This window comes from Coregonus lavaretus (assembly GCF_964263955.1).
Source record: "Coregonus lavaretus genome assembly, chromosome: 38".
In the NCBI taxonomy this organism is placed as follows: Eukaryota; Metazoa; Chordata; class Actinopteri; order Salmoniformes; family Salmonidae; genus Coregonus; species Coregonus lavaretus.
This window is the reverse complement of record NC_140025.1, coordinates 1,782,591-1,793,864: the sequence shown is the minus strand read 5'-3', so window position 1 is coordinate 1,793,864 and position 11,274 is coordinate 1,782,591. Positions and strand designations below refer to the sequence as shown.

The window sequence follows — 11,274 nt, the reverse complement described above, 5'->3', positions numbered from 1 at the left end:
ATATACAAAATAAATAAAGAGAGTCGCACACTCTATATACATAAACTCCCAGTAATTTATTGGGTAAAACACCAACCATTCGGCATCACTGTGCCTTCCTCAGGGTGATGTAAACAGATATTCCTTGGTTTTAAACAAGCTCGGGTTGGAAAAAGCTTGTTTTTGTTGACACAACTCTTAATGGTTACTGCTTATCCTTTGTTGCGTTATTTATTAGCTACATGGACACACTTTTGATTTATTATAGGAGGGGCTACATGTCACCTCAACACCCTGGCACAGAAATATTAGTGGGATCATCTTTGAATAACGGGCGCTCTCTGCTGGTCAATTCCTGTACTGTTTATTTCTACGGCGTCCACGAAGGACCAAAGTAGAAATTCCCTATTACGCATTCGTTTGATGAGTTGTGTCCTAGCGCCATCTCCATATTTTTTTTCAGAGACCCCTTTGGATACAGCCCGGCAGGGAAAGGGTTAAGGAGCGGGGGGTCCAGATGCCTCCTCTCCTGCTCGCTATGACGAACAAATGAACTCCCGGGGAATGAAATTTAAATTCCACAAAGGAGAAAAAGTCCTCTGTTTCGAACCTGACCCTACAAAGGCTAAAGTACTCTATGATGCTAAGGTAAATGGCTTGTTGTTTAGCAAGAGTTTGTTTGCGGTCATAAGGCTGAAACTGCATGAAATTCCCAAACATTTTGATTGCCAGTTTTTATGGCTTTATTCAATACTGTAGCTAAATTAGACATTTTTATTTGATTTACCCGGATAGACCCGAAGGCCCGCCCGAGGTTGACATGCTAGTTAACTCCTAAAAGACTAACGTTTGCTATTAGGCTAACGTAACGTTATCACTGTGGCAGGTTTATGAAGATGAGGCCATCAATAATGGCTGCAGCCGTGTTATATGTTGCTAATCTCTGCACATGTTGTAGCCAAGTTAGCTCGGGTATCGTTTCTTAGCTAGCTCGTTAGCTGCTACATTTAGCTAACTGTCATAAAACAACAACTGTCCGCTACGTTGGAAGTAACGTTAAACTAGCTAGCGTTAACGTTAAACACTAACGGTGAATTAAAATAGGTAGCATGAGTTAACGTTAGCTAGCAACTGTGCAAGGCCAGGGCAACAAATTATAATCAGCCAACCCGTTGTTTACATAACGTTAGCTAGCTAGTGCCAATTAGTAATGTAACGTTAGCTAATTAACGTATTGTTACCTGTCTCGATGTGGTAATAAACATTTGCCTGCTGGCTGTGTTACACGCTAACTTGAGTTTAGTCGGCTACCGCTAACTAACGTTAATTTCTGGAATTGTACGTTTTAGGTCGTCGATGTTGTAATTGGCAAAGATGAACGTGGAAAGCGAGTCCCAGAATACCTGATTCACTTCAATGGTTGGAACAGAAGGTAAACTCACACACAAGACACAGTCTGGGGTGGTGCGTTTGAAGAAGGGGGTCTGGGCATCTCGGGTACTGAGGAGGATGGGTGGGACAGGTAGGAAGGTTCTCACTGATTTCCTGGGGGGTGGTGCAGGGGAGGGGTGGATGGGATGGGAGGGTTACCCCTCCCCCATAAACAAAACAAATGCACCATTCCCTGTATCTAAAACTGCACATAGTTGTCAATGGTTTTAGTGGAGCTGGGGGTCTCCTTGCCCCCCAGCACCAAATCAACATTTTATTAATAACGATCTATATGGTGGAAATCATTGAGTGTGGATAGCAACCTTCAGTGGAGCTTTGTCCTTGATATCACCTACACAATACTGTCATGTCGACTGCATGCAGCTTGAATTACTCCTGAGTGGCGCAGTGGTCTAAGGCACTGCATCGCAGTGCTAACTGTGCCACTAGAGATCCTGGTTCGAATCCAGGCTCTGTCGCCGCCGGCCGCGACCGGGAGACTCATGGGCGGCGCACAATTGGCCCAGCGTCGTCCAGGGTAGGGGAGGGAATGGCCGGCAGGGATGTAGCTCAGTTGATAGAGCATGGCGTTTGCAACGCCAGGGTTGTGGGTTCGTTTCCCACGGGGGGCCAGTATAAAAAAAATATGTATTCACTAACTGTAAGTCGCTCTGGATAAGAGCGTCTGCTAAATGACTAAAATGTAAAAATGTAAAATGTTGAATTGGAAGGGGTGGGATTCATCATCTGTTGCTTTGTGTTACAGTTGGGATCGATTGGCTGCAGAGGACCATGTGCTCAGGGAAACTGACGAAAATCGCAAATTACAACGTAAACTGGCTCGTAAAGCTGTGGCTCGCATGTAAGTTTGACTCCATTGGAGAAGATCGGAAAAGCAAGCATTAGGCGTGACTGCAGAGTGTGTCGTGTCTAACTGTGTCCACTCCAACACACAGGAGGAGAAAGGGATGGGGGAAGAGACGTCGTCGTCTACCCGGTGTTGAGTCAGCTCTGAAGACACTTCCTGAAGAGAAGGAAGAGAGTGATGACGCATGTGAGTTTGACTGTTCCATCACATTCAAACTAGTGATAGTGCAAAGTAGTTTATCGGAATGGCTTTTCATTGGAGATGGCTTGCAAGCTAAAATTACATATACTTTTCGGGGGTTATCTTTCAGGTTTGATTTCGTCTTCAGACAACAGTGACGAGGACGATTCCGAGGATCCTGAATCTTTGAAAAGTGAGGAGAGCGACTCTTCCGAAGATTTGGACAAAATGGTAATGTGTTTTAAGTTAGAAAATGACAGACAACAATGTTTCTCAATACATAACCTATCAACTCGGTTGTTCTATTGACATTGTCAGAAATACAAATGTTGACAAAATGCCTGGATGGATCTGACTGTTTGCCCATCTATCTCCAGCAGGAAGAGCAGGAAGCTCACGCTAAGATGGAGAGTGAGGACAAGACCATCAACATAGACATCCCTGAGGTTCTCAAGAAGAAACTGGAGGATGACTGCTACTACATCAACAAGAGGAAGAAGGTGTGTCATTAAACAAAGATAACACCCGCTTTATTGTAGTGCCATATACCGATTCCTATTGCTCCAAATCCCTAGATATTGTTCAGTAGGGAGAAAACTTATAAAAACGGGGAGGTACTAACTGAATTTGTCCAATAGGAACACAGATTTGTCATTTTCTGTTGCAAAACGTTTTGCCTCGATGTACCCTACTGAATGCAACCCTGCTTTTGACAGTTCAGCATCTCACTGCCAATGAGCTGTGATCATGAAGGGCTTTGTTATTTTTCGCCCCAGTTGGTGAAGCTTCCGTGCCAGATGAACATATTGAACATCTTGGAATCATACGTGAAGCACTTTGCCTTCAACGCAGCCTTCTCTGCAAATGAGAGGTACAGAAGTCACCAGAGCACCGCCCAGACCAGCCTCAGTCCTCACTATGTTCCTCCAGAGAAGAAGTGAGTCCCCAAAATACTAAATTTCCCATTAGCCTTTTCACCTCCCATGAGTCCCGTGGGCTACATAATGGTTTTGTTTGACATTGCAGCCGACATTGCAGGCGCCTGCCAACTGACTGATCTACAAATCACCTTGCATTATAAATAACTACACAATGTTATTTGTAGATCAAGTGTGTCAGTCACAATATTACCCACAATGCATCACATATTTGATGCTCTTGAACACGGTCATCGTGGATGAAATTATCTTCGTGATAGTAAAGCTAACAGTCACCATTTTGTTTCAGTGAGGAGCTTTGCAAGGAGATGGTGGATGGCCTGAGAATCACCTTCGACTTCACCCTTCCCATGATCCTCCTGTACCCCAACGAGCACGCTCAGTTCAAGAAAGTCAGCTCCTCCAAGTTCTTCCTGCCTATCCGGGACAACACAGCCAGCTCCAACAAGTAAGACAGACGTCAGGCTATGTATGCAATCCTCTTGAATAGTTAACATCGGTCATTTTCAGGCGGGAAGACAAAACAAAATGAAGTTGAAAACGTTTCACTGTTGAAGACACTAAGTACATCAGGCCCTTTGTTCAGTTTGTAAGGTGAAAATGTCAGTGAGAAATTATTGTATGTTTCTTTGGTTTTGTGATTTTGGAGGTCATTGCCGAACTCTGGTCTTTCTTTGATCATCTCCTTCCTCCCTTCCTGTCCCAGGACCCTGCGTGAGCGCACCCCCAGCCCCTCGGGCCACAACCCCTCCACCCCCCAGTCTACGGACAGCCAGCCGGCCCTGAGCGAGGCCTCCACCACCACGGCAAACGCCGCCGCCTCCACGCCCAAACGCCGCCGCTGCGCCTCCATGGCCGACCCCGACGCCCCCCAGTCCCTGCGGCGCTCCACGCGCCACACCTCGGGGGGCGAGCGGCTGGCGGGCGAGGGGGGCAGCGGCAGCGCTACGACCTCACCCCAGCCCAAACGCCGCCTTGCCAGCCTCGACACGCCCGCCCAACTGCCCAAGTTCTTCCTCAATCTGGAGAAGAGTGAGTGGCAAGAACACACACTCAAACACAGAATAAGTAGTTGATCGTGTAGTGCTTTACTTTATGCAAAGTGTCACTCATGTCCTCTGTTGTTGTAATGACCATATCCATCCACTAGAAAGCACTCTCTTCACTGTTGTCATACAGTACTCTCCCAAACACATGGGATATTGTCTATGCACAGCTTCTCAGTGCTACAGCACACTGTACATGTCTGTTGTTTCTGAAGTGTCCATGCAAATGTTGTCCACCCACTCCATCAGTTGATTAACCGCTGTCTGCCCTCCTGTCCCCTTCCCAGAAACCCCTGTCCACAGCGGCTCATCCTCACCGTTGCCCCTGACGCCCAGTAAGGAGGGCAGCGGCATCTTCTCCGGCCTGGAGAGTCGACGGAACAACGAGCTCAACGAGGTCCTGAGCTGGAAGCTGACCCCTGATAACTACCCCCAGAGTGACCAGCCTCCCCCACCCTCCTACCTGTACGGCTCACAGCACCTCCTACGCCTCTTCGGTAGGTATCCGCAAAAGCCCTTTCTGTGTGTGTGTGGGAAACGGGGATGTTGTTTAGTTCAATGTAGCCTCCAGTCACTCATTCTCTTTCAATCTTGTTTATTCCCCTCATACAGTGAAGCTGCCAGAGATCCTGGGGAAGATGCACATCCCAGAGAAGAACCTGAGGGCCCTGGTCAAACACCTGGAGCTCTTCCTCCGGTACCTCCCATCTTATTATAGAAGAATCCATGTTTTCTTCTTTTAGTGATCAGCCACACATCATAACTAGGCTAGAACCAGGGCTACAATCATCTCTATTATGGCTGCCATAGCTCACCTCCATACGACCTAGGCCTGGAACGTTTCCTTGTGCTGCCATAGTAGCCAATGTCAGGTGGTTATTTTAGAAGAAAAGGTCTTCTCAATAACCTTCCTGGTTAAATAGAGGTCATCACGTTTTCTAAACTGAGCTCTGAATGCTGATTGGCTGAAAGCCATGGTATATCAGACCGTATACCACGGGTATGATAAAAAATGACCATTTACTGTTCCAATTATGTTGCTAACCAGTTTATAATAGCAATAAGGCACCTCGGGGGTTTCTGGTATATGGCCAATATACCACAGCTAAGGGCTGTATCCAGGCACTCTGCGATGCGTCGTCCCTAAGAACAGCCCTTAGCCGTGGTATATTGGTCATATACATTTACATTTACATTTTAGTCATTTAGCAGAGCGACTTACAGTTAGTGAGTGCATACATTTTCCATATACCACACCCCCTCCAGGCTTATTGCTTAAATAACCCCTCCTCAAGCCACAGTAACTCACAGTGGAACTGAAGATGCATAATCGCCAGTCTCCAGGATTAGTGACCCTGACTGGGCGAAGCCCGTCATCCCCCAGTCAATCACTGCCTGGTGTATAATTGGGCCGGCCGCCTCACAGGAAGAGACAGGCTGCCATTTAGTTGCCGTGCCGACGACAGTTCCATGATAGACTTCCTTTGATCACTGCAACACGATAATGCCCACGTCAGCATTTCTTTGGACGTACTCACTTAGCTAGCCTGGTGAGTGGTTTCCACTTGATGGGCTTCTGACGTTGTACAAACATTAGCTTAGCATGCAGAAATGTTTGGACAATGCAGTAGCTTGATGGGCCTCTGCTGTAACATGAACATTAGCCTATACAAAAAGTCATTGGACAATGCAGTGGAGAATAGAGAGGTGGATTTTTCCCATGGGGCTTTTTGTATATCTTGGGGAGGGATGGGGGGTCCCTGTTGGGAGCACTGGGAGTGTAGTCCGCAGTGTGCATCGATCTGCTGACGCACGCGCACAATCCTCTCCGCCTATCCAGTGTTAGCCCCGTTACCTGAAGTCTAGCTCATTCAACGGGGCAGTTAGCTGTGGTGTAAAACTACTAGGTAGCAACTCTCTCTGTGTGTGTGTGTGTGAGATTCATGCAGCTCACTGAGTGGAAAAAGTGCTCACTGACCTGTAAGCTGGCTCGCCCTGCCTGCCACGGTTATTTTAACTATAATATCATCTAACAGGATGTGATCAGACGATGATGGCTTGAGATGTTATTTATGCAGAGGGTTTGATTTGCTGTTTGTGTGTCTGTGCACGCGCCTCTGTGTGTGTGTGACCGTGTGTGCGCACGCACCTGCATCTGTCTGTGTGTGTGAGAGACTGCCAGACTACATTAAAGTGAAGGGAGATGAGTGGGCGTTACACAAGCCTGCGATTCTAATCTTTAAATCCTGCCCAGCGATCTTCAGCTGGCCCCAAACCTAGGGGATTTATTCTCTCTCCTTTATTAATCAAACGCCTGCAATTTCCCCTCCAGCCACTACTCTGTGCTGTTGCACACAGAGGGACAAATGACTCCTTTCTTATCACAGCTGGGTACCTCTTAATAGTCTATTAGGGACTTCTTCCCCTCGTGCCATCTTTGTGTCTGTAAAATTAATTATGCAAGAAATGGCGGTGGAAACTCCTTTATGCGCATATATTGATATAATAACCATAATATCGAAGTAAACTTGGAGTTACGCGATGGCATTGTGTGTGGTCCTCCCAATACGACTCGGGAAACCATGCAGTTTGTTAGGCTATGATGAACTTCACAGGGTGATGAATGTGCACAGTATGAGCTTGATGCTACTTCCCAGTGAATATTGAAGGTCTTACTCTGGTGACATGATCGATGCTTGACTGCCGTTTGACAAATACAAATATTTTTATAATGTAGACTAACCTACCAGCACTATCTGCGAGCTGTTGGCTAAACCAAACGTGCCAAGACCAGACTAGGCACATTTGCTATTTAATGCAACAGTTTTTGTCATAAAACTATCAGTAGAGTTGAAAATGCAATGAAAACACATTGAACTTCAGATTTTTATTAGATACATGAAAACGTAAGCGAAAAATTACATTTTGGTGCACTGATTTTTATCCGCAACTAGACAGTTTGGTGGAAACACAACTGGTGGGAAAATGCGCATATTGGCTTTGTGCAAATTCTGGAATATTCTCATGAAAATCTGTCGCTAATTGGATAGAAACCTAGCTACTTATCTGAAAATACAGAAGAGGTGAGAGAAATAATGTTGGATGCTTTAAGCAATATATTGATGCCTGCCTACAATGGGATTCAGCTGTTCATTACCATTTATTTTAGTTTGTTACGGATAGAAAAATTATATATTTAGAAAGGAGGTCTCTTCAGACTAGTGAGATACAGGAAGGGAAAAAACCTGAGTGGAGAGGTGGATGCCGGGATTGGGCACATGGACGGATCTCTGGAAGAGTCATGAATCGTGTGGTGTATTTCTGTGATACAGAGGGAGGGACAGTGGTGTAAAGTACTTAAGTAAAAATACTTTAAAATACCACTTAAGTATTTTGGGGGGGTATCTGTACTTTACTATTTATATTTTTGACTACTTTTACTTCACTACATTCCTAAAGAAAATAATGTACTTTATATTCCATACTTTTCCCCTGACACCCAAAAGTCCTCATTACATTTTGAATGCTTAGCAGGACAGGAAAATGGTCCAATTCACACACTTATCAAGAGAACATCCCTGGTCATCCCTACTACCTCTGATCTGGCGGAATCACTAAACATAAGTGCTTCGTTTGTAAATGATGTCTGAGTGTTGGATTGTTCCCCTGGCTCTCCGTAAATTAAAAAAACAAGGCAATTGTGCCGTCTGGTTTGCTTAATAGAAGGCATTTAAAATGATTTATACTTTTACTTTTGATACTAAAGTATATTTTAGCAATTACATTTACTTTTGATACTTTCGTATATTTAAAACCAAATACTTTCAGTCATTTACTCAAGTAGTATTTTACTAGATGATTTTCACGTTTACTTGAGTCATTTTCAATTAAGGTATCTTTACTTTTACTCCAATATGACAATTGGGTACTTTTTCCACCACTCGGGAGGGAGAGAGAGAGAGTGCCTATTGTGTATGAGAACGAGGATGCCTGTGTCCTTCCAGCTGCTCTCCCACAAAAATGTGTCCATATCTTATCTAACATCTGCAGAGAAATGTGGTTCAAGTTTATAGCATTTGCTCTACATTTGCACTAACCAATAGATAGGATGACCAATAAATACGGACTAGTTCGGGGCTCCACAACGATGATGATGATGATGATGATGATGATAATTTGTCGCCGGTTAAAGCGCCTCTTAATTTCTCCCTCTGATGAGGATAATTTGTTTGCAGTCAAATTAGAAGAGCCGGTAGAGTTAAGATGAGATGGCAAGATTTAGAGGATTTGGCTGAGCAGTGGATACTAAGAACATTCCGGATTATTTTCCCTACTGATTAGACGGGGAGATTTTCCCTCTCCAACTCTGGCGAATTGGGTTATTTAAGGCAAGTTACTAAAAGCACTGACTGACTGCAAGCCTGAAGGGGGGAATGGGCATTGACAAGCCCCCTGTTGGAAGGAAGACACCAGGATTGGGAGTGCTGAGTAACTAGTCTGGTCCATTACATTTTAGACATTTTAGTCATTTAGCAGACGCTCTTATCCAGAGCGACTTACAGTTAGTGAGTGCATAAAAAATGTTCATACTGGCCCCCCGTGGGAATCGAACCCACAACCCTGGCGTTGCAAATGCCATGCTCTACCAACTGAGCTACACAGGACTGACATCCACAGTAGTCGAGGGAGTGACATCAGCGTTTTGGTGCATTTTCCACAGTGGTCTTTGCTCCAAATGCATTAGCTAGCTGTCTGTTGATGGCCATGCTGTGTTAAGGCTAGTTCACTTCAGACTTTTACTCAGTGTGGTGAATTAGACCCTGTAATGGTGTCACATTTGTTATGTTTCTTGACCTCTCGCCCTCTGCTCCATATCTCTCTCTCTCGCTCTGTCCCTCCATCCCTCTCTCTGCTCCCCAGGTTTTTGGCTGAGTTCCACGAGGACTTTTTTCCGGAGTCGTCGTACGTGTCGTCATCGGAGGCCCACTACTGCATGAAGCACCCGCGGGCTGTTTACTGAGGCCGTCTATCTCACCCTGCCTCGCCCCCCCTCGCCCTGAACTGCACTGCTGGGAGGGGAGCTCCAAGCTGCTTCCCAAACCATCCCTTTCTTTCACTTGCTCTCTGAGACTGCGCTATTATGTCTCTCCCTGTCTCAGTGCACCCTTGCCCTCCTAAATACAACCCATGGAGCTATTTGGTTTTGCCCGGCCTATCAGAAGGAAGTAAAGGAAGGGTCTTGGCTTCTGATCGGCCAAGTACCTCTCTCTCCCCAGCCCCCAACCTGGCAGCCTGGCCTAGGATGCAATGATTACCTAATGGACGTCTACTTGTTATCCTAGGCTGTAGACCCTAACCCCCTGCTGGGGTCTTTCCCGTGATGCTGACTTTGTCTTGCTTTCTCTCTCTGCGCTCAAGGACCACGTTTGGCCCTCTTCTTTCTCTAGCACCATCTGTGTCCGATCCTTCTCTCTCCGTCCGCCTCAAGCAAACACAGAGAAAATAAGAGTGGCTATTTTATATGTTCGCTTTATGTGTGACTATTGGAGACTAATGGCTTCTCCTCAGCTCGCCACGCTTGCTACTCCAAGCCACTCTTCAGTGTGTGCTGTCGATTAAGGTATTTCTAAACGCTTGTAGAATGCCCTTACTCTAGTAATGTCTACTGTCTGTGTTCTTCTTGCTTAGAGGGGCTGTGACGTTATGGCCACTGTGTGTTCATATTTATATTTGTCATGGAATTACCCTCAATGTTTGAAAAAGGTCAAGTGTATTGAATTCTGTTGATCAGTTGATGTATAAATTCCTTATTCTGTTTTGATTTTGTTTTTTTATACACTGTTAACTTGTAGACTCAAACAAGAACAAACTGCGGAGGTGGAAATGTGAAAATATCAACTTTCAGTCTGTTTTCCATTCGTCTTATCTGAAATAAAAGTTGGAGCAATATTTTTTGCATGTGGTTTATGAGTGTTGCTCTTCTGTTGATTCATAAAGACCTAGGCCAGGATTCAATGCAAGGCGTGTTATATGGCAGCACACTATAAACAGGTAATTGACACTTGTGCCGAAGTGCGCTATGTTTACCGTGAATGCAATCTCTGCAAACGTTGTTGCCTTGAAAATATGCATTGTCGGCTGTATACATCGCTGTGCTATAACGCGCCATGCATTTCATCCTGGTCCTATTCTCTGCTGTTCTTCTCTCTTTCAAGTTGAGACCATTTCGTTAAAGAAACATTATTCACACTATAAAGGTTGTTCTAAACTACAGCAAAGTACAAGGGCAGATCGTTGGGTTTATCCTCAGGGTGAACCGGCTACGGTTTGAGATTGAACAGGGCCTTTGGTCTCAGAGGTGTGATATCAGAGAGTTGAGAAGGACAGGGGGGCAGCCCAGGGGAGGGAGATTGGACCAAAGGCAGTGTTCTGCAGAGGATGACTTCAGCCTCTGATGGGCACACAGTGTTTTGGGTTGTGCCCTGTCCATCAGTCGCTGGACATTTGTGCTGCTCCATTGATTTAGGTGGTGCCAGATGTCCTGCCAACACGCTGTGCCTGTAGACCAGGGATCATCAACTAGGTTCAGCGGCGGGCCAATTTATTTTCTTGAGAGGATGGACAGGGGGCCGGAACATAATTAACTATTTAAAAGACTGCAAATTGGCCGGAAGATGTCCAAACAGATCTAATATTTGACTAAAACAGTCATTTCAAATCTTCCTTACATCTGTATGCGATCACATATACAGTATCTCTTTTATGAGTGGGAATACTTTGGAACTGATTTCCAAAAATAAAATCACTTGAAGCTGATTTGCTGGTGTCCAAC

The 11,274-nt window shown here is 45.3% G+C and overlaps 1 protein-coding gene across 2 annotated transcripts; it reads left to right on the top strand.

The window, feature by feature from the left end:
• Positions 1 to 375: 375 nt before the first annotated feature.
• On the top strand, positions 376 to 10,390 carry LOC311112254 (MSL complex subunit 3-like). Of its 2 annotated transcripts, none has more exons than XM_084155304.1 (12): positions 376 to 627; positions 1,329 to 1,411; positions 2,177 to 2,272; positions 2,367 to 2,464; positions 2,589 to 2,689; positions 2,836 to 2,958; positions 3,235 to 3,395; positions 3,686 to 3,844; positions 4,103 to 4,428; positions 4,730 to 4,939; positions 5,055 to 5,139; positions 9,363 to 10,390. In XM_084155304.1, exons 1-12 carry the CDS (start codon positions 529 to 531, stop codon positions 9,460 to 9,462), a joined length of 1,641 nt encoding a protein of 546 aa, XP_084011430.1. In that variant the 5' UTR covers positions 376 to 528; the 3' UTR covers positions 9,463 to 10,390. The 2 variants fall into 2 exon arrangements, with proteins under 2 accessions (XP_084011430.1, XP_084011431.1); XM_084155305.1 differs by having other exon boundaries at positions 444 to 627; positions 2,839 to 2,958.
• The last annotated feature ends 884 nt before the right edge of the window (positions 10,391 to 11,274 follow it).